Genomic DNA, 23,285 nt, shown 5'->3' on the forward strand with positions numbered 1-23,285 from the left:
CAAAAAAAAATCTCTGAATTGATTTTTTGATATGCATCTTGATTATATTCTTAGCATACATTCTTGAGTCTAAAAAATATGATCTTTTGAAAATTGTTCATGCATATTGCCAAAATGCTTAACAACGGCTTAGAGTTTTCCGTATAAATTCCTCCATGTGCCATTGTGATGGAGGCTTTTCTCATCCTCCAGTTTAAACAATCCCCACTCAGAAACCCCCGTTCTTGGTGCTAGAAAGGATTAAGCGGTCAAAATTAATGTGTACTCGTGTATTACTCTGTCCTCACTCGCTCACTTCCTTACTCGCAGCTCTGCAGTGCCAGGATCTTCCGGCTCCAAACAAGGGGCAGGTGAACTGCTCCCACCCACTTGGTGCCTTCAGGTACGAATCAACCTGCCGCTTCACGTGCAATGAAGGCTCACACCTGGTGGGAGCAAGCGTGCTTCGGTGCTTGGGTTCTGGGAACTGGAGCTCTCCTCCTCCAGAATGCCACGGTAAGGTGAATTCTCCTCACCTTCTCAGAAATCCACTGTAGGCTGTATTTTAAAAGGCTGTATTTTAGCGGTGGTGACTGTCTAGGGGCCAGAAGTTTGAAATGGACTGGAAAAGTAATAAACACTTTCACCCGTAACCCATTGATTCCAAATGCAGTCGCCTTCAAGGCCCAGGCAGATAACATGAATAGCAGGATGTTTGGCAGTAGGAGATAGGGAAGGGCTCCTATCAGCCCCTGACCAGCATCTGGAGGCTTCTGTCATGAGCCAGGTACACTGTTCTCCTGGCTAAAAACAATGCCTTGAAAGAAGGCCACAAGGGAAAAAATAGCTTCAGGATGGTTGCCCCAAGGCTGACTGGCATTTTGCTCCTGGGAACCAGGTGGAAGGCGGGCACCCTATGGGTATCATGATGCAGTGGGAGGGGCACTTGGTGTACTTGGCCGAAAAGAGAGCCGGGGTAGTCTGCCAATATTTTATGAAATAGAATGGGTTCTAATCCTTTGTGTTTGGGAACTGAAGCACAGATGTATGCTTTTTATACCCTCCCCCCGTTCCTTTTGCCCACTTGGTGTATCCAGTTCTTTGGTTATATTTATGAAAATATCACTTTTACAAAGCAAGATTCTTATTTGTAAAACTACAGGAAAATAAGAACATAAAGAAACAAAAAAATCCTCTTAAATACTCCCAGCCTGAAATAGGCATTGTTAGCTTTCTTAATGAAATCTTCCAGTATTTTCCCCATTCACTTTCCCTCTATGCAATTAGTATTTTTATGATGCATATATAATTTTAATAAAATCAAATAGTAAAATAATAGATAATCCTGAATTGTTTGCCTTTGCCTTTCTTTCACTTTGTACAGACTTTTAACATCTGAGTGAAAGCAGGCAGACACAGGTTTTTAATGAAGAGGAAACCACTTGCTATTCAGGTCACACACGTACACACACACACACACACACACGTCAGGTCAACAGCGAATAAATGAATGGTTGAATGAATGAATGAATGAACTCAACAGAATTGGACATCCTTCATTTCCAGGCACCAGAGCATGGCAAACCCCTAGTGCTGGGGTTGAGAGTAGCTTCCAAGCAGGGTCTAGAAAGACCAGAATGAGGCTTCTGACCTTGCCTTCTCAGCTTTAATTCTGGCCACACCGGAGCCTGGGTATATTACAAAATCCGAAGTTCTGGGGAAGAACTCAGAGTCCCTGAGGAGGGCTGTCCCAGGGACTAGGATCCTTCCCCAGAATTCTATCACAGTCATCAGAGTTACTTCATTGCCCCATACTGTGCTGCCTGTGGGTGTTGCACTGCAGGGAGGTTGACACTCTCCATGGCTTCCTGTGACCTTCTAGTTCCCTCCTGCTTTTAGCTCTTTGTTGACTCTGACTGAACTTTCTCCTGTTGTTGTTGGGTGAGCTTCAAGTGAAATACCCAAATGTGGGCTGGGCAGGAAGGGACCAGAAGGCTTGCAACCCGCTCGCTGTTGTAAGACTCCTGACAGTGTTATCGGACAATTTCCCTTTTCTAGGTCCCCTTTGCCCTGTTGCCTTCTGACACACAGCTCTCAGAGCCCCCGCTATCAGAAGGCAAGGCCATAAAAGAGCTTGATATGGATTCCATGGCACCAAGACCCTCCCAGTTGGTCCTTCCAGGTTACAGCCTTCTTGACGTGTGTCCTCTCCTCTCTCCCACCACCCACACCTGCACACTGAAGACAGGAAGATGTTTCAAGTGGCAGAAAATGACTAGGTCTTTGGAGAAGTTGATCAGTTTGAGGAGGATATAGCTGGAGAGGGGAGGGGGGAAAGGGAAGAGAAAGGTATAAAAAATACTTTTGGAACTTCAAGCAGTTCAAGTCAGTGGCTGAAGAGTGGCCATGGGTTCAGACCTCCTGTCACTGACTCTGGTCCGAAGCCGTACGCTACTCAGTCAAACCAAATAGTGAAGAAGAAAGCCCTAAACCACGCATTCTCTTAGTCTTCATTTTTTAATGTGGACATGTTGAATCTGGACATTATAGCTTCACTAACTGGCAGAGGGACATCTCAACAGCTACTGACATTTAGTTAAGAGTGTTTTTTGCTTTGACCCTTGTAAAAATTTTGGGAGTTAGGCAGTGCCATTTTCCTCATTTTAGAAGTGAAGATACTGAGGCTCAGAGAGGTTTAAGTGATTTGCCCCATCCCTCAGAGCATGATCTCCAACCCAGGTCAGTCCCCCAGCATCTCCAGCTTTGTGTGTATGAACTGTGGTAGAGAACCACAAGCTGTAATTTACCTTGTCTGTAAGTGGACAAGTCAGTCACTGGGGCTGGTCACCGTATAGGATGACATTGGTGGGAAGAGCATCTGCAGATGGCCAGTTCTATTACGTGCTTACCATGTGTCTGTGATCTTTAAGATATTTTTAAATTTAATTTTTTACATCTGATTTAATCTATTATTCTGTATAACTGAGGGCCCCTGCAAGGTGGGGAGTATCATTTTTCCCATTTCACAGATGAAACAACTGAAGTTTGGAAAGGTCTAGAGACACTGTGCTGGTAAGGACACAACAAGGATTTGGACCCAGATTCTTTCTACCCGTTGGCTGGGGAAAGGAGCTTTTGTGGGAGGAGAAAGTATTTTACTTTGTTTTCCTGTTTCCTATCATTAGTCAGTGTGTTCTGGCAAGGTCAATAGTTCTTTATTTTTTTTTAAGATTTTATTTATTTATCTGATAGACAGAGATCACAAGTAGGCAGAGAGGCAGGCAGAGAGGAGGAAGCAGGCTCCCTCCTGAGCAGAGAGCCCGATGCGGGACTCGATTCCAGGACCCTGAGATCATGACCCGAGCCAAAGGCAGCGGCTTTAACCCACTGAGACACCCAGTCACCCTGAGGCCAACAGTTCTGTTTCTAAAGGTGTCAAAGCCACTTCCATGCCTGTCCAGGGACACTTGAAGCTATCTTTCCAAACCACCAGCTCCCTTTTTAAATGACGTCTAAAGCTCTTGATGGAGGGGTTTCAGGATGCCGAGCAGCCGTTAGCTGCTGCTGTTCTCCACTTGCCTGACCTCTAAGTGGTGAGGAAGCAGCGTGAAGCTCAGCGATCGTTCCAGCCAGATGCTGGGGGTGGATGAAGGGCGCGTGCACAGGCTGATTGCAGGTTGCTGTGTTCTAACGACCCCGCTCTGCTCTCTCTGCCCCTGGTAGCCAGTACATGCGCAGCTCTGGGAAGCCCTCGCAACGGGACAATGACCTGCGTCCAGCCTCTGGGGGATTCCAGTTACAGGGCCACGTGCCGATTCGCCTGTGATGAGGGATTCTCTCTATCCGGACCGCAAGTACTGGCTTGCACTGCATCTGGACACTGGACAGGCTCCGCACCAACTTGCGAAGGTAAGATCGTGGCTCTGTCCTTTCGTATGGCTTCTCAGGTAAGAGGCCAGAAGGAAGACTCACCAGGGATTCGTGTAAAACTGTTCCCGATCTAAAGCGAAGCCCCTCTCCGCAGAGCACGGTCACTCTGTCTTGCTGTCTGCATTTCCCTGTACCTTGAAACGCTTCACGGCCTGGTAAAGTGCTTTAGTATCACTGCGAGTTTCGACGTCTTCCCTGTTCTGAAATCGTGGGGAAGGGCGGTGTCCTCTCCGTTTCCCAACCGAGGAAGCAGAGGCTCAGGGGGTCTAAGCGACTGGTTGCGATTCACACCCCGAGTAAGAGCCGGAGCGCGGCTGCGCCCCCGGACTTTCACTTCCGTACGGACCTTCACTTCCGTACGGACTGTTTCCACTGGCGGCTCATGGCTTCCTACACCGCCTTCACCGAGCCCTGCTAAGCCCCGCACTGAGCCGACGCGGCGGTGGATGTGAGGTCATCCCCGCCCCTCAGGACCTCGCAGGCCGCTGGGCCCCTCTCTGCGGGCTCTGCCTCCACGTGGACTGAGAGGTCCTCCACGGCAGGACCCAGGCCTCCTTCAGCTCTGTCTCCCCCGCGGCGGCGAGGAAGGCGCCGTGTGGCAAACACTCGCCAGCCGCCGCCTTTCATTCACTGTTGAATTTACTCAAGCACGAGCCCTGTGGACAGTGAACTGTCCCTTCAAAACGGGAGCCGGAGCCCGTCTGTCTTGGTCTCCCCCCGAGCCTCTGGCTAACAGAGCCCCAGGCCCTGACGGCTGCAGTGCTCTAGAACAGAGGCTCCCCGAGGCCGCTCTCCCGTAGCTCACCCTTACTCTCCAAGGGCGTCACGGGCCCGGGCCCTTTTCAGGGTGCTCAGTCATGACGAGACCAGCACCAACAGCCGATGTTTAGTGCCCACGGGACAAGGACCGGCTCTGTCGCAGACAGAATCCCATCCGACCCGCACCACAACCGTGAGCGTGGTTATTCTGATCCCTTGTAAAGACGAGGAAATGGGGGCTTTGAGAGGATGCCTAGATGGCAAAGGCCAAGGAGCTGGACTCCAGCCAGGTCCGGCCGTGCTGTCGTCGTGACACGGCACTGCCCCCCAGCGGCGGTGTCCCTAAACCCTCGGTCTCGCGCGCGCGCGCGCTTTCGGGTGGCTGGCGGCCAGGCTGCTGCTCTACCGGCTGCCGTGAACTTCAGACGTGGCAATGCCTGCTGGTCAGACGAGACGCTGTGTTGGTAGAAATCTGTTAGTGTTGCATGAAAGGGAAGAAAGCTGAGACGTTGTTTATTCCTTTTTGAGGCGTGAGCGCTAGAATAATACCAGAAGACCTGCGCTGCTCTTCCCAAGCCCTGAGCCGTCTAAGGCACATGACAGCCTGTGGGGGGGGGGCAGTTTCCTAGATTCCGAAAGGAGAGGAGTAGACATGCTGATGTCTTCTGGTCAAGAAGTCTGAGGTTGAGGACATAGAAGGCTGCCATGTGCCGTGAGAGCTATACTGCAGGCACCGGAGGAATCTAGAACACTCCGGGGTTAACACTAAGGGCTCAGGCTTCCCCACTCATTTTTCATTCACTCAGTCATTTGTTCCACCGACATAAGCTGTTTTCCCACATTCTGCATTAAGGCTAAAGAATAAAAAATGCCTAAGAATGATCTCACTAAAATTTTAGATCATATATGCCACCAATGTGGTTGTTACAGCTGTAATCTCCAAAGCCCCTGTTTCCCCTTGTGCCCGCCAGCCCCCTCTTCTCTGGGAGAGGAGGCATTTGCCTCCCACGGTTCAGGACGGCCCTGCCCAGCGCCTGAAACTGGTCCTGCCACGGCCAGCTGTGGGCCTCAGAACCAGCAACGCCGTCTGAGCCTGATCTTCAGCTCTGGTTGTTGGGTCTGTGTTTTCACCTCACCCTCCAAATTAATCCTCTGGATTTAGGCAAATCATTCCTCTTCTTTTCCTACATGCTTGAATCTATAACGTTTTAATCATCAGCATTGATCCAGAACCCTGATTTTTGCATAGAGTTTTGTGGAATCTAGGCTCTGTATCAAAAGGGCTTGAGGACCACTGAGTTAGCCGGACGGGGTGGCCGGTGGCGCATTCGGCCTCCCACTTCAGAGTGCAATACGAGATCTCATTTTCCAGTGGCTCTGCAGATATTTAATTCCTTTTTAGTCAGAACACCAGTCCCTTGGCCCTTCGCGACTTGGGTGCTGCCGTATATCCCAGTCTCCTCGCTGCCTTCCTCCCCCAGGACCTGAAGTCCTTTCCCGAATTGCTTATCTCTGGTTGCTATGACCTTTATGTCCCCAACTGCCGGGCCATTATCTTCACTGATTTTACCGCTCTCCTAATCACTTTGTCACTGACCCTCTGGAGACCACGTTTGGCCACTGGACCCAACTCCTAGTGACCATTCCCAGTCCCGTCTCTGCTCCGCCAGGTCCCTGCTCATCCAAGTCCTATAACATAGCACCCCGCTGTCCTCCGAACCCTGGCCCGGCTCACGTCTCTGTTGTTTTCTCCACCCTCCAACATTTCTCTGACTCCCCAGAGGGACGCAGTCTTTATCTCTAAAGTTTGAGTTTAGGAATTTATTATTTATACTGTATCTTCCTTCCAAGAGTTTCTTGACAAAAATTATATCTAACTCAAGTAAAAAGAGATAATACAAAGATATGGGGGAGAATTTACTAAATCTATTTAAGATAATATAAGCCAATCTGCTGTCAGTTAATGACAGAGGGCCAGTGAACTCAACGGTTCATGGATTTACATACAATCGCATACACCTGCTTCGTGGGTTACAGAAAACATCAGTGAAGGTCATTGTGACAGTACTGCCGAGTACCAGCTCTTGAGACCCAGCAGTGTGAACTGTGAAACACACAAAGTTTTGTGATTCTTGGGATTTTTTTTTTATTTTTTTCTTTTTTTAAGTAATCCCTATACCCAGTGTGGGGCTCGAACTCATGACACCAAGATCACGAGCCACATGGTCTTCCAGCTGAGCCAGCTCAGCACCCCTGGCTCTTGGATTTTACAAGTTTTCCATCCAGTAGGTGAGGGAAGCTACAGCAGAGGTATGACGACATGTAAGCCCAAACAGAAAACTGATGTGTTCAGAAGAGAAGTCCAGGCTACAGAGATCAGCAAAGTCTCTGTGGTCAGAGCAAAGAGGCTGTGGTCAGTTGTTTCCTACGGGAGGGGTAGGATTTTTTTCAGTGAAAAGAGAAAGACATTCAGAGCAGCATGACCAAGAACCAGAGGCAAGTACACATAAGTCAGTTCAGGGAATTTCCAGGGACTAATCTAGCTTGACCAGGAGGTTTTCAGTTTTCCTGTGCTAGGGGACTGTGGTATTTAAAAAAGAGCCTGGGGATCCAAACGGAGGAAATAGTTTAGAACAGAAGATCATCCTTGCCTTTTTAGATACGTTGGGTTTGAGGAGTTGGAGGAAAGGCAGACGTGGAATCGGGGACGCACCCGTCCAGACAGGACAGCGAGAGCCATGGGAGGCAGGGTCTCCGAAGCACAGGGGCGTAGAGAAGGAGATGAAATTGTGGGTTCTTACGTGTGACTGCTTAAACCCTTGACTTCTTCGTTTCTGTAACTTCTCCCTACACCTTCAGCTGTGAGCCTGCCATCCCTTCCCCGCCACTGCATTAAACGATCTGTCCTATTAATTGTGGAATACCGGCTGCCTAGCAAAACACCTGACCTAGTAGATGCTTAGTAAATATTTGTTAGAGACATGAATGAATGAATTCGGTGCGTACCTGGCTTCTGAATAAACTTGAAGATTGTGACATAATTTGTTTAACTCTCCAGCCATCAAGTGCCCAGAATTATTCGCTCCAGAGCGGGGAAGCCTGGCTTGTTCTGACACGCATAAGGAACTTGGGGTTGGCTCCACCTGCCGTTTCTCCTGTAACAAGGGCTTGAAGCTGGAAGGATCCAGTAATGTTGAGTGCACAGCTTCTGGAAAATGGACGGCACCTCCACCGACCTGCAAAGGTAAAATACTATACACTCACTGAGACAGCTCTTCTCCCGGAAATTTTCTTCAAAAATAACAAACACTTATAAAAGCTCTTACTATGTGACAGATACGCGTTATAATACTATTACTGTGAAAGCTCTTTTTCTTAGTCTAAAATGGGTCATCTACTGGAATCGAAGAAACACAGCCCATGGATTTAAAAGTTTGTAAGGAGTGACAGGACTTCTTATTTCTGTGATTAAAAAATATATGGATTCTTTGAAGATTTGCACTTATTTATGAAAGAGAGAGAGAGAGAGAGAGAGAGACAGTGCACAAGTGGGGGGAGGGGCAGACAGAGGGGGAGAAGCAGGCTCCCCCCTGAGCAGAGAGCCTGATGCGGGGTTCGATCCCAGTACCCCGGGATCATGACCTGACCTGAAGCAGATGCTGACTGAGACACCCAGGTGCCCCAAGATCTATGGATTCTTAAGCAGAAATTTTCTTTCGTAATGTTGGCCTCTTTTTCTCAGAGACCTTTACTGAGTCGATTGAATGGTCTCCTTCGCTTCATCACCAGGAGGGTCTGAGGGATGGAGTCACTGGTCCCATTTCTCAAATCAAGGAACTGAGGTTTTAGGTCAACAAGCATCCTCCTGCTATGTAGAAAATCAGTGACAAAGCTGGTGACGTCATGCACACCTCACATTTCATGTGACCCTTCAGCCACCAGACGATGCCACCTCCCAATAAAGCAGCAAGGGCAGACAGTTAGCTTATGGATATCTGGTTTACGGCTGAATTTTTTACATTTCTGCACCAACTCTTCAATTTTTGTTTTTTTATTTTATTTTTAAATGTTGGTAACATTGACATCATGTCCCACCTTCCATTCTTCCTCTGGTCTAGAGAATTATCTATCCAAGGATAGATAGATAGATAGATAGATAGATGATAGATTTTTTTTTGTTTTTTTTTAATATTTTATTTATTTGTTTGACAGACAGAAATCACAAGCAGGCAGAGAGGCAGGCAGAGAGAGAGGAGGAAGGAGGCTCCTTCCTGAGCAGAGAACCCGATGTGGGGCTTGATCCCAGGATGCTGGGATCATGATCTGAGCTGAAGGCAGAGGCTTTAACCCACTGAGCCACCCAGGCGCCCCCTCCAAGGATATTTTTAGGTACTTTTTTTCTCATCTGGTTTTTCATACCTGAGATGAACAATTCCCCTTAACTTCCTTGAGGAGCTATTGCTAGAGCCTCCCTTGCTACCAGGGCGGAAGCCAGTTACTCCGTGTCTGTCTTAACTCCATTATGCTCCTTTGAATGGGAGCTCTTTAAAGAGAAACATGTTTTCACGCAGGCACAGTAACGGCTCCTACTTCAGAGGTCCGATGCCCAGCCCTCATCACGCCAGAGCAAGGAACCATGTCCTGTAGGCACCATCTGGGAAACTTTGGCTTGAACACCACTTGTTACTTTGGATGCAAAGCTGGATTCACACTCATGGGAGACAGTGCTCGCAGATGCAGACCTTCAGGACAGTGGACAGGAGGAACTCCGGCATGCAGAGGTAACAGGAAAGGGGCATGCAGCTCTGCTGCTGCCTTCCGGCTGGTGGCCACACTCGTCGTCGCACTGCCTGTTGAAATCCCATCCAGCCCAACGACCAATCCACATGTCAGCTACCCCATGAAAGCTACACTAATCCCACTTGGTGGTAATGTGCCACAGGCATGTCACCTCTCTGCTTGCTGTGTCGCAAGTAAATGCCCTGGTCTCAAAGACATAAAGGAGGAAATGCTGGCAAATGCCCCAACGTGTGAAAGCAACAAGCATGCCCAACACAAAACCAACTGCAAAAATTGTGAAATAACAAGCTGCAATCCCATGAATGATGTGATAGTGTAAACATCCCATCCTTTCCTGATTGGAACCTAGCAAAAAGGACGAGCCACGCGCCATGTCCCTGGAAAGGCTGTCACCCAGTACAGAAGTACTGTGTCTCTTCCGTCTTTGGGTTCCCCGTGAGGACCCGGATGATGCTTCGGGAATGTTGCTCTTGCTAAGTAATGCTGGAGTCGATTTCCCGAGCTTCAGTTTCCATCCACGAGTTAAGGACGATAACCCGAAGTTCCCTGAAGGAAAGGTTAGCGAAGGCGACAGTCTCTACTTCCTTCGAGCTTCTGGAGGCAGCTGTGCTGAACAAGTATTAAATACTTTAATGACCACGTGCTGACATGCCGGCTAATTACCAGTGGTGCTGATGATCCAGTTAGAAGGGTAGTATTTTTGAGAGGTGAAATTCTGAGAATGGTACTTTTGTAGGCAAGATTGATGGAGCCATTAGTGGGTGTTCGGTGAACGCTCCTCTGCGCCCATCCTAGCTCTCGGGCTGCTGTTCTCCGAGCAGACATCGCAGCACGTGTGATGTTGGAGGAGTTGGTGTGACTGTCGAAGTGGCCCATCCCCTTTCGGATCTGCTGGCAATGCTGGCAGGTTACAGAGGAGACCGTAAGCTCTGCTATCCTCATTCAACGTGTTTGTTTTCCCTGCAGCTGTCAGATGCTCTGAGCTGCGCGTGACTGAACCCGGAGGCATGAACTGCTCCAATCCCTGGGGCGGTTTCAGCTACGGATCAACCTGTACCTTCTACTGTCTGGAGGGCCAGGTACTTAACGGCTCAGAGAGAACAGCATGCCAAGAGAACGGCCAGTGGTCAGCTCCCATGCCAGCCTGCCAAGGTATACTTCCCACAGGGCTTAGGAAGTCACTTTGATAAGGAACGTAACTAAATCAGTGTTTCTTTTCTGTGTATTTCTGACAGTGGTCTCCCTTTCCATCGCTGGGTTTCCCTGTGTTAATGAATGTTTCATGACAAATGGAGCAGAATGTCTTTGGCTTCCGCAGAGCAGTGGGAATTAAATTCAGTGACTCTGTGTAGACAATCACCACTCCTTTCTCAGAGCTCAGATGTGCCAAACGAATCCTCTCATTTCTTTATAATCCGTGTGTAAGACGTCCTAAAGTTTCAGAACGTTTTTAACCAGAGCTTACTTCATGCAGATTGCTAATTTACTATCTCAGAGAATTTTGTTTACCACACACCTCTAAAAACACATAGATCTTTTTAAATTTAGCTTCATGTCTTTGTAAGGTTTATTTCATACACCTTCTACGTTTTCATTTATTTCTCTACAGCTTGTCGCAACTACATTTTGTCATATACTGAATCTTTGGCCTCCAGAATTAACCATGGTTTATTTTACGTGCTTAAACTTCCACTTCTTTCATCATTTTGTTCACTTTATTTTATTTTTTTATTTATTTGACAGAGAGAGAGAGACATCACAAGTAAGCAGAGAGGCAGGCAGAGCGGGAGGGGGAAGCAGACTCCCCGCAGAGTGGAGAGCCCGATGTGGGGCTCGATCCCAGGACCCTGAGATCATGACCTGAGCCGAAGGCAGAGGCTTTAACCCACTGAGCCACCCAAGCGCCCCCATTTTGTTCACTTTATTAAGTCCTTCCCCTGACGCCTTTAGACATTGTGTTGATATTTAAGCATTAGGAGTAAAATTAAATGCTCCCCACACTGTTGGTGTAGTTTTATGGCTTCTAGACCTCTCCTGCCAGGACCTTTGATAATCTCGTATGGTCTCACAACTCACAGTCCTTGGGACCCTCCTGGAAGAATGATGGTCTTTGGTACAACGCGCTTCTCACACCCTGCTTGTGCGTCTGTTCCGTAGCAGGGCCATTGACAATCCAGCAAGCTCTGACTTACTTCGGTGGAGCAGTGGCTTCTACAATAGGTTTGGTGACGTGTGGGACACTCCTGGCTCTGCTAAGAAAGCGCCTCAGACAAAAAGGTAAATAGGAAAGCGTCTTCTCCTTCTTTTCTTCTTTCTTGTCATTTGGGGAGGGGCCGTCAAACCACGACGTCAGTAGTCCGTTTTGAAAAACATTCTCCCTTAAAGAAAACAAGCCCAGGAGAAGTCATCTTGAGAGCTGACTGCCCATCACAATCACCTTTGCAAATGCAGAGGTCCTCATGTAGGGAGAGCTAGAGGCTGGCCTGGAAATCTGAATTTCTCAAAAGCCCTCCCCTCTGAACTCTGATGAGGCCAGTTGACTCATTGGCATTTGAGGATCTCTGGTCTAGGTAGCCTTAGTTATCACCAGGACTATCTGGCAAGCGTCATGCTCTCCTTCTTCGTCATTCTCTTATGTGATGGTCATTTGTTGACCCAGGCTGTTAGGTAGTTAGTGCTTCTGAATCAAAATCAAGTGCTTCTGGAGGAAGGGAGAAATGAAGCCAGAGGTGTAAGGAACGGCTGCTCAGTCATGACCTGGCGTGACACACTGGGACATCTGTACGTTCCCATGAAAATGTGTGGAGCTAACACAGGACTGAAGCAGGGACATGACCCCATGGAGGAAGACTGTCTCTAAGGGAGATGTGTTTCCCAGGTTGTTCATCAGAGAAGGAGGTCTGGCTTAGGAGTACAAGAAGGGAACCATCTCTTAAGGGTTAAAGCAGTCTTTGTCTGTCTGCCCCAAATGTTCAGCCATGAGTTCAGAAACCTCTTTTCGTAGCTAACGTGTCTCTCCATCATTTCTCATGGAAGGGAACTAGGGGCATCTGAGGCATCAGGAAGGCTCAGCTTAGATGCCCCAGTACAGGTAATGGCCACTTCTGACAGCGGCACCAGCTCCTCCAACATCACACATACTGCGATGTCAGAGAACAAAGGATGGGCGCTAGGATGTGCCCAAAGAACTAGGACGGGCACAGAGGAGCATTCAGTAAATACATAGTAATGGCTCCATCAATCTTACCTATAGAAATACCATTTTCAAATGGTAAGGCTGTTGTAGCTGATGGGGTTCTCGCGGAACTAACGACTTGAGAACCGTTCTTAACTGCTCCACGGCAGAACCACTTGCTCTGTCATCTGAAGTTCTCTCCATGCACAGAGCCATATTGCACTGAGGCTGGTTTTCTAAAGTTCCTTCACACATTCTCCCGGGAAGGGGTGCGGAGCACAAAGGACAAAGTGTGGTGCTTTGACGCTCTGCTTGACGACCAGAGAGCCACAACCAGTCCTTTGGTGGACCATTTGTGTTTATTTAACCAAACCCGGAGGGTTGCAGAAGGGGCTCCTAGTCTCCTAGATCCTACTCTCCATAACCATGTCGGAATCACACTATTACTGCATTTCCCCCAAGTTCTTTCTTCAGTTTGGGGACATTGCTAGAGAACCCTCCAGACCATGAAGAGGAACCAGCAGCCACCCATCCTCCAACATCTTTAATAATGAATAAACTCATTTGTGAGATGGGGGATTTTTCCTTGACCTGTCCCAAGCTGATTTTAGCCTTTTTAAGATCCTGTGGTCAAATAATAGTAAAATGCTGCATACATTCCCTCCAAATTCAAAATGCATAGTCCCGGTCACCTTGAAGGCTCAATAATGCCCTGTAATGAATATACTTGTTCATCTTCATTTGATCTAATATTTTTAAAATTTATTTAGCCATGAGATGATTTTCCCCTCTTATCTATCCATGGGAGGTTGACAGGCCTGCTGCCATGTTAAAGCTTCCACTGTCGGTGTCATTGTTTGGGTTAAGATGGGAGGCCCTGTCCACCTATGTCACCAGAGAAGGCAGACACCCCTTGTTATGTTGGCGTGGATTTGTGTGATTAGCGGGGGGTGTGACATAGGTTGCAGTGATCGGGGGCCTCAAGGATCAGAGTAGTGGGTGTCAAGAACCGATGATCTCAACATCAACAACGACAAATAGCCAAGACGCTGAAGGCAGGAACCGGAGGAAAAGAGATGTTGTCACTGAATGGGAAGAGAAGAAGGGGGAGAAGACTCTGGGTTACAGACTGTCAAGTGTTTAATTTAGCCTAACAGAGGTCCTGCCTCTCAAGAGAGAGCTTGTTCTCAGTATACGCCTGATGATGGGCCCATCTGAAAATCAGTACGCTGACTTTCCCAGCCCCTCCTACCACTGATGACCTTTCTCCTCCTCCTCCTGGTTTTTTTGTTTCTTTTCAACTGATCATTTGTGTCTTCTTGCTTATTCTAGATGATGGAGAAAGCCCCTTGAACCCTCAAAGGTAAGACAGACCTGTTTCAAGTTTGAGTAAATGTGTCTAGTTTGGCTTTTTAATTCACTGTAATATGTCAGAATGATTACACATAATGCCCCCTTTCTGCAACAGAGTTTCTGCCCTGTCCCCTTTACTAATTCTAAAGTAAAATACACAGATAACATATCCTAACCACACATAGTGTTTTTTAAGATCAGTAAGTGCCCTAATTATAAAGTAAAGGAGAAATGAAAGGGAAAGTGACAGATAATGGAAATAAAACGCTAGAGCCGAGGCACTATTTGGCCGGTTGCTGTGAGCACCTTTGGGTCAACAACTGTAAAGTCCAATAGTCAGGACACTGTCTCAGACAGCGTCAGAGCCATTGCCAACACCAGCCTGACTTTTTCAACTGTTGAATGACTCTGGTAGAGGGTTGGAAAACCTGTCATAATCTTCCTCAATTCATGTGGCAATTGTATTCTAAAAGATGCCAAAAAATATTATTTATATGTAAAGCAATTAAATTCTAGGCTCAGGGGTTATTCACCTACAGGAATATCGAATAGATATTCTAAAATTATGAGGAATGCTGGATAATTCTTTTGTACCCTGTGCCTACCGCAGTATCCAGCGCCCCTGGCCCTTTCCCACTATGTGTGGGTAAAATTCTTGATCCCTATGAAAATTAAAAAACACCTATAGAGGGCAGCACTACCATTCTTTGAAAACTGTTGCCAGAGGATCAAACATCAAGCCTGGGTATTTTCTAAGGATTCCTTCTCACCAAGAAGAGGTGTAGCAGGTACTCAGGTACCTAGAGCATCAACAATAACTTTGCGTGGGTGTAAGTGCTGTGCCAATCACCCAGAGCTCCTAAGTGGGATCTCAGAAAGCTCTTGGGGATTTATTTTTGTTTCCCTTTTAAAGCAGAATTCCAGGGTGGGGTGGTACTCCGAGGTCTCCGCAGGAAGCATGTGCTGGACTGTGGGCAGGGACCAGCACTGCGTAGTGGGTCATTTTTGTATTTCTCTTCCTTAGCCACCTGGGAACATACGGAGTTTTTACAAATGCTGCATTTGACCCGAGCCCTTAAGGTAAGTTACCCCTGAAGATATTTTTGAAGGAAATGGAACAGTAGGGGAAAGAGAAAGAATGTTAAACCTTGATGTTTCATTATATAATTAAACTATAGGTTTATAATATAATATATATATAATAAATATAATATAATATATAATAAAATAGTTCAATTTTAAGTATGTATTAAGCTTTTAAGACTTGAAGGAAATTGTTTTGGCAGCTGGGGATAAGATATGTCACTAGAGTGACAATAGAAAAGTTAAGTTTATATGAGGGTTTCCATTTCCTCCAGGCTAGAAATGTTCTAACAAGATATAACTATTTTCAGGATGTGTGACATTCCCATTAATGGCTGCTTGGAGGTATTAACAACCCCATGGCCTTGCCTGATGGCCAGAAGTCATATTATTAGAAAAATTGTACCGACTTTTTTTTAAAGATTTTATTTATTTGACAGACAGAGATCACAAGTAGGCAGAGAGGCAGGCAGAGAGAGAGGGAGGGAAGCAGGCTCCCCGCTGAGCAGAGAGCCCAATGTGGGGCTCCATCTGAGGACCCTGACATCATGACCTGAGCTGAAGGCAGAGGCTTAATTAACCCACTGAGCCACCTAGGCTCCCCTTACCAACTTTTATGGAGCCAATTCCCTCTGTGACTTGCTGGGACAACAAAAATAATCTGACACTTTCTTTCTTCCCAAAAGGTCCGTGAGTAGTGGAGTTTCCTAAGGAAAGTCGCCTAGATGGCAAAATGTTTGGAATCCAGAAAGAGACTACGTGGATCTTTAGGGGACAGATATGCTGAGCGCTCTCTGTCTTGCTTACAAGCTTGCTTGCTTGCTTTCTTTTAAGGAAAATTGATTTAGTTTAATTACTTCTGTCTCGTTTTCAGAGACTATCCTGCTGATCTCCTCACTCAACCTCCACAGGATCCTATTTTTGAACATCAGGCTTCCTGCCAGACTTGACTTCAGCTGTAGCATGTTTGCTGCGGTTTTCTGGAAATACTTGTTTTAAAAGGACATGGGGTTTCCTGTAGATTAGTTCTGGGTGAGAGCAGAAGGATTGTGCCACAAGCCCAGACTCTCCAGCCACCACTCCTTCCTGCTCCACCTCTTCCTTAAGCCCCGGAAGCTGGGGCTGGAGATCTGCCGTGGTGTGGGTTTTGCTGTCCCTTTCTTGATAGACTCATTAACCAGAGACCGAAGCATCTGGCTTACCAGAAGATCGGACTGTGGAAAAATTAAAATGCCTCTTTATTTTTGGACTGGAGGAAGGCATACGCTACTGGTTGGAAGGCAGCTGGTGTCTGTGACTTGAGGGAATTTCTGTAAGACCTTCTGGGGTCTCCAGTGATTGCTGTTTATGCAGCCCTATTAGACCTGTGTCGCAAGGCTTCCAGAGAAGCCTCTGGAAGGCACCAGAGAGTCCAGAATCAACATAGAGACCAGAATCAACATTGTGCCAGAAGACCAAGAATCAACATAGGAAGCCACGTGTCCCCTTCCCTTCACTGGTCACTCTCCTCAAAAGAACCTCAAGACCAAAATTCAAATGTGCAATTAAAAAGATTCTTCCCGAATGCCATGCTCTATTATTTGATGTTTTGTTCAGTGGGATCTGTGTACATCATTTTGTTTACATCGATGTAAAGCACAATTACCGTTGTCCCAAGTACAGATTAACCTTTCAATCAGTCAGCAAATATATACCATATCACTGCCCACCCCCCGCCAGAATCAAAGAAGAAAAAATCAGAAAATTAGAGAAGCAGAAAAAATCCTCAACACTTGAACGTCCTATAAGGAAGAAGAGATGTTATTTATTAAATCACATGTTTAATATGTAGATTGTTGAAAGTTACATAGTAATCTGGAACTGATGTGAAAAGTAGAGAGCCAAACAATACAGTTATCTTGTCTCTGTGAAATGTGAGGCAATAAACGTATCGTGCACAATGAACGACTCATGGGCCAATATGCAAATAAAATTGTGAAAGAGTCTAACTAAAGGTTACAATAATTTTGCAAGAACTTTGGCAGTAAACTTGGGATTGAGGGACACACTGCTTTTTAAAGTTTCTCTCATATACTGTTGATAACACCTCTGCTTGTCTTACGCCAATCACTAGGCTGGGTATCATGGGACAGTGGTTACCAGCCCTGTGTCAGAGTCAGAATCTACAATTTGTGGGGCGCCTGGGTGGCTCAGTGGTAAAGTCTCTGCCTTTGGCTCAGGTCATGATCCCAGGGTCCTGGGATCGAGCCCTGCATCGGGTTCTCTGCTCAGCAGGGAGCCTGCTTCCCTCCCTCTCTCTCTGCCTGCCTCTCTGCCTACTTGTGATCTCTCTCTGTCAAATAAATAAATAAAATCTTAAAAAAAAAAAAAGAATCTGCAACTTGTGAAAGCTACCCAGGGAATTCTGATGGTTGTCAGCTTCTATGGCTCTCACAGATACAGAAGAGTAAGACACTGTTGCACTCTTAAACAGTTTATAATCTAGTCGGGAAACAATAGTTACCACACAAATAGAGGGCATTTGATATGAGTATCATATGTGAATATCGTGGTAGTTCATTAAATGGAAAAGGTCGGTTTGAGTCCAGAATTAAGGAGAGAGGACTCTGAACGGACACTGTTCAGCAACGAGGGAGGGGTGGGTATTCTAAGCGGACAGGGTATATCAGCAAAGGAGCAGACGGGACTGTGTGGAGGAGGAGTGAAGTGTGGAGAATCCGGACATCATGGAGACCTCATGTGAGGTGCCAGGTTACAATGTAGCAGATCTATTGAGACAAACCGTATTTACGTATTTACGACAGAAGCTGGGAGCATGCCTGGATGGCTCAGCCCATAAAGCATCTGCCTACCGCTCAGGTCATGATCCCAGGGTCCTGGGGTTGAGTCCCTTATCAGGCTCCTTGCTCAGCAGGGAGCCTGCTTTTCCCTCTGCTAGTCTCTCTTTCTCTCTGGCAAATAAATAAATAAAATCTTTTTTTTTTTAAAGACAAACTTGGAGGAATGCAGATTCAAGGAATCTCAGACAGTTATAATAATGCTCAGGTTTCTCAGGTTTTCTATCAATAGCAAAATAAGATCTGATTTTTTAATTATTATGTTATGGTAGTCACCATACAGTACATCATTAGTTTTTGATGTAGCGTTCCATGATTCACTGTTATTGTGAAACACCCAGTGCTCCGTGCAATATGTGCCCTCCTTAATATCCATCACCAGGCCAGCCCATCCCCCTACCCCCTCTCCTCTAAAACCCTCAGTTTGTTTCTTGGAGTCCACAGTCTCTCATGGTTCATCTCCCCCTCTGATCCCCCCACCTTCATTTTTCCCTGCCTTTTAATGTCCTCCATACTATTCCTTATGTTCCACAAATAGGTGAAACCATATGATAATTGCCTTTCTCCGCTTGACGTATTTCACTCAGCATAATCTCCTACAGTTCCGTCCAGGTTGAGGGAATAGTTGAGTGTTCATCCTTTCTGATGGCTGAGTGATATTCCATTGTGTACACATGGACCACATCTTCTTTATCCATTCGTCCGTTGAAGGGCATCTCTGCTCCTTCCACAGTTCGGCAACTGTGGCCATTGCTGCTATGAACACTGGGGTACAGGTGGCCCTTCTTTTCACTAGATCTGTATCTTACGGGTAAATACCCAGTAGTGCGATTGCTTAAGGCCGTGTGAAACAGCCAGATCCTCCAAGAAACCCAAGGGGCCCCTGAGGCAGGAAAACCCCAGTCATAGTAACACAGGTGTGCTCCACGCTCCGCTGCTAGGAATCAGAGCCCTCACAGTATCTTTCTCTCGTCCCAACAGGTGTCTCTGGAAAAGATTATCACCCTCTTGCGCAGATGTCAAAACTGAGCTCTAAAGACGTCGCGCCTCTGCCCACGCCGGCACAGCTAGTAAGTGGGACCGAGTCTGCTCTGCTGCCTCTGTGGCCGCGGCCGAACTGCGCAGGGGTGGGAACCGGGGAGCGGTCCAGGCCCACAGACCCGCTCTGGGCCGTTACGGACCCGTGCACTCATCCCCTTGCTTCCTCACTGACATGACGGTGGCTCGGTGCCCCTAACGAGGCATTACCCTTCCCCCAGATCCCGGGGAAACTGAGGCAGTAGAGGGCATGGGGTGAGGGTCTGGCAAACGTCAACTTGGCCCTGGCAGTTCACGGCGGGAGGTGAGGGAGGGGCCGCCGCCCTGGGGGCCCCCCAGGTGCAGGCGCGGGCACGGTTCTGCCTGCGCCTCGCGAGTCCACGGAGCCGGCGGGCTCTGCCCTGTCTCCACCTGCTCCCGCGCGCCGGCTCCGCCCCGAGGACCGCCCCCTGCCGCAGCCCCGGCCCCGCGCCAGCCGACGGCGGGAGGACACCGCCTCCCGCAGCCGCCGGAGTGCACGCGCGCCCGGCCGCGTCCCCGAGCAGGACAGCCATGGCCCCGCGCGGCCCGCGCCTCGGCGTCCTGGGCGTCCTGGCGGTCCTGGGCGCCTGCTGCGGGGCGGCGGCCGCGCGGCTGTGGCAGTTCTACGTGGCGGCCCAGGGCGTGGACTGGAGCTACCGGCCCGAGACCCCCGAGCCCAGGTGAGGCGCGGGCGGGCTGCGGGGAGGGACGGCGATCGCGCGCGGGGACGTGCCTCCCGCAGCTCCACCACTTAAAAAACAAACAAACAAACAAAAAACAAAACAGAAAAAGCCCAACAACTTATTGCTCATTTTTAACCAAAATCGCTATTTTGCTTCTGACCGTAGAGTGCACCGGAGGCTCCGCGCGGTCGTCTGCGCGCGGCTGGAAGGGTGGGTTGATGGGGGTTGTTGCTGGGGTCGTGGGCTTGATCTGCGCGTTGGTTCGGAAGCTCCAGGCACGACCCCCTCGCGAGCCCCGCTGTAGAGTCCCTTCCCGGGTCCGAGGCGCCCGGGACTTTACGGACCCCCGGGCCGGAGCAGTGACCGGGTCCCCCGCAGCCTCCGACAGCTGGAGACGCGCGCACCGTCCGCGGTCGAAGTGGGCTGTTCAGTGGCACTGGCCGAGCGGCCGTGGTTTCCGATTTGTGGGCTTTCATCGCCCACCGGGCCATAGACATGCCGCATTTTTGGTTTTTCACCTTTTCTTCCACTTCGTGGGACTCTTCGCTTCTGTCACATTCTTAGTCCCGGGGATCCGGTCTGCCCTGGCCAGTGTGGAAGGTCGCCGTGTAAGGAAACGGTGGCTTAAGTAACAAAACTCTATTTCTGAACTACAAATTGTTTTTCCTAATTGAAGGGCTAAAAACAAGACCTCCCAGAAATTAAACAAATTGTAGGACCTACTCATTATTTCCATTTGGTTATATTTTTATATTTTTTATTAGTAAACCTCTCAGTGTGACTCAGTTTTTTTTTTTTTAACTAAACATCACCATTTAAATGATTGTGAAAGACAAGTTCCTCTTTTATGATTACAAAACCAGAGCAGTCTCCCAAGAAATAATATTTTAAGTCTGGTAGTGCATAACATGAAACCCCTTAAAGAATTACTTTGTAACTGTGTTGTTTTGGACAGTATTACATATTACCTGGGTCTTGTAACAATAAGAATTTTGTTTTATTTTTTTAAAGATTTATTTATTTATTGGAGATAGAGGGAGAGGGATAGAGAACACAGCAGGGGGAGCAGCAGCAGGAGACAGAGAAGCTGGTTCTCCGCTGAGCAGGGAGCTGATGCGAGACTCGATCCCAGGACCCTGGGGTCATACGTGACCTGAGCTGAGGGCAGACGCTTAACCCACTGAGCCACCTAGTTGCCCCCCAAGAAATCCTTTAAAAAAATCATTTTAGGGTGCCTGGGTGGCTCAGTGGGTTAAAGCCTCTGCCTTCCGCTTGGGTCATGATCCGGGAGTCCTGGGATCAAGCCCTACATCAGGCTCTCTGCTTTGCAGGGAACCTGTTTCCTCCTCTCTCTCTGCCTACCTCTCTGCCTACTTGTGATCTCTGTCAAATAAATAAATAAAATATATATTTTTAAATCATTTTAAATATTGTCTTTTGAGTTGATGATCTAGATCATACCCATACCCTTACAGAACTGCCAAAACCCCAAAGAAAATCATAGGCTTTCCAACATTAATTTCTCTTGCTCATGGCCAGACATTATCATGCTGGCTATCTTTGCTGGGATACTCCGTGCTTATGCTTGGGAGCTTGTCCTTTCTTCTGTAGTTAGCTCTGAAAAATAACAAGCAGAATATTGGAAGCAGAACCACATAGAGAAAAAGCCTGACTCACACAGGGGCACTCCAAAGGGAACCATGACTGTTGATCTGATCCCCTCGATCTATGGTTGAGTTTCCAGAATTCTGGTAAGAGTCATACTTCTGGTGTCAATTATTGAGCCAAAACCATACAGTGACAACCTAGACCAACTGTCAAGATTTTTGAACTTCAAATCATATCATTTTCCCTTGGTACTTTCTCATGAAAAAATCTAACCTGTACATCCAGCTGCTTAAACTAAGAACTTGTACTAAATGTCCCGCACCTACAGTGGAATGATCCTTTCCGTAAGGATATCAACATAACCACCTGTTTTTTTGCCAAAGTGAGTTTCAGCACAAAGCAAAGATCTTTCCTCTTACTTCATCTAATATTAGCAGGAGAATACTTTTAGAGGTGGGATATATCTATTATTCTTGTCTGAAGTCTGAAGTAAATGTTTTTGGAAACTTCCCTAAGGAAACTTTTTCAGTCACTTACAGGTATGTGGCAACAGATATTGAAGTAAAAACATATATATTGGGCTGCCTGGGTGGCTCAGTGGGTTAAAGCCTCTGCCTTCGGCTCAGGTCATGATCTCAGGGTCCTGGGATTGAGCCTCGAATCGGGCTCTCTGCTCAGTGGAGAGCCTGCTTCCTCCTCTCTCTCTGCCTGCCTCTCTGCCTACTTGTGATCTCTGTCTGTCAAATAAATAAATAAAATCTTAAATATATATATATATATTTTTTTTTTCTTTTCCCTCTAGAGTTCAAGGGTCCCACTGTCCCTGCCTCCCTTTCTGTGAATTCTTTACCACGAATACAATGGTTTTACCTCTTTGAGTCTTGGCTCTGCCATTTATCCATTGTTTCTCCTCTGGACAAGAGACTTACATTTCCCAAGACTTGACTTTTTCATTTGGTTTGTCTGTTTTCAGTACGAGTGCCCAGGGCTTTAACTCTATTAGTCATCTCCAATTTCTCAACTAGAAATAGGGTTCACCAAAACAATGGTTCTTTACAATGTTCCCCAGTAATTTAAATCTGTATATGATTCATCATTTAAAAAATAGCCCATGTATTTATTCATAAAGGATTTGGTTATATTTTTAGTCATTTAAAATCTAAGCATAAAGTTTGGGTTCACACAATGATCTTAGGTTCTTTTCTTAGAAAATGGATTCTGAGTAAGGATTAGTTAAGGCAGACTAAGTTGGGATAGAATGGTTGCCACAATAAATATTCCTAAAGCGATCCATAATTATTTTTTTAACCCCATGTATTATTCATATTTACAAAACCTTGAGTTTCTGAAATGCAATTAAAATACTATTTTTCCTACTACGTATCTGAGGACATGAGAAATCCATTTGTTTTGTGATGTGAGATGTAGATGTATATGACTCTCAAATTAATTTCTGTATTTGATTTCTAGTTCGAATCCTTCCTTTAAGAAAATTGTCTACAGAGAGTATGAACCATATTTTCTGAAAGAAAAACCACGATCCAAAACTTCAGGTAAGCCGGAAGTACACTCTTCAGTTTTAAAGATGAATCTCTATGAAAATTGGCTATCCCTGGTCATCTAAAGTATCTGTTTGGTGACATTTTTTAGAAATGAGTGCTTTTGTTGTTTTTAAGCAGTACGGGCTGTCTAAGTTGTGGGGGTAGGTGAAAAATGAAGATGTGGGGCCTGGAATTCATATTTTTGAGAATTTCAAAACCGTGTCAGCAAAGCATGAAGCCAGAGGGCCCTTCTTGCACGAGGGTCTGTGCTCACGAAACCAGCTGTTTTTAACACTGATCAGAAAGCTAAACAAAACATTTAAGAGTTTGAGTTTTATTCACTTGTTGAACAAAGTACTGTTGAGCACTGGCTACAGGCTGGGCATTGAAAAAGGCACTACGGACGCCGCAGTGGTCAAGGCAGAACCACATCTACCTTCCTGGAGCTGACGGTCTAGTTCATGGAGCGCAGCTGAAC

The 23,285-nt window shown here is 47.0% G+C and overlaps 2 protein-coding genes across 2 annotated transcripts in view; both read left to right on the forward strand.

Annotated features, from left to right (window-relative positions):
- The window catches only part of SELP (selectin P), a 41,198-nt gene extending 24,555 nt beyond the window's left edge, over positions 1 to 16,643 (forward strand). The window contains exons 10-18 of the mRNA XM_032863027.1: positions 310 to 495; positions 3,703 to 3,888; positions 7,727 to 7,912; positions 9,240 to 9,449; positions 10,435 to 10,620; positions 11,626 to 11,745; positions 13,976 to 14,006; positions 15,021 to 15,076; positions 15,954 to 16,643. Of these exons, the coding sequence (XP_032718918.1) occupies positions 310 to 495; positions 3,703 to 3,888; positions 7,727 to 7,912; positions 9,240 to 9,449; positions 10,435 to 10,620; positions 11,626 to 11,745; positions 13,976 to 14,006; positions 15,021 to 15,075 (1,160 nt within the window). The 3' untranslated portion in view covers position 15,076; positions 15,954 to 16,643. The remainder of the gene's footprint in view (positions 1 to 309; positions 496 to 3,702; positions 3,889 to 7,726; positions 7,913 to 9,239; positions 9,450 to 10,434; positions 10,621 to 11,625; positions 11,746 to 13,975; positions 14,007 to 15,020; positions 15,077 to 15,953) is intronic.
- Positions 16,644 to 19,468: 2,825 nt separating this feature from the next.
- F5 (coagulation factor V) overlaps positions 19,469 to 23,285 on the forward strand; it is a 69,226-nt gene continuing 65,409 nt past the window's right edge. The window contains exons 1-2 of the mRNA XM_032863028.1: positions 19,469 to 19,655; positions 22,737 to 22,819. Coding sequence (XP_032718919.1) covers positions 19,507 to 19,655; positions 22,737 to 22,819 — 232 coding nt within the window. The 5' untranslated portion in view covers positions 19,469 to 19,506. The remainder of the gene's footprint in view (positions 19,656 to 22,736; positions 22,820 to 23,285) is intronic.

This window comes from Lontra canadensis, unplaced genomic scaffold, assembly GCF_010015895.1.
Source record: "Lontra canadensis isolate GAN:19392208 unplaced genomic scaffold, GSC_riverotter_1.0 scaffold24, whole genome shotgun sequence".
Taxonomy (NCBI): Eukaryota; Metazoa; Chordata; class Mammalia; order Carnivora; family Mustelidae; genus Lontra; species Lontra canadensis.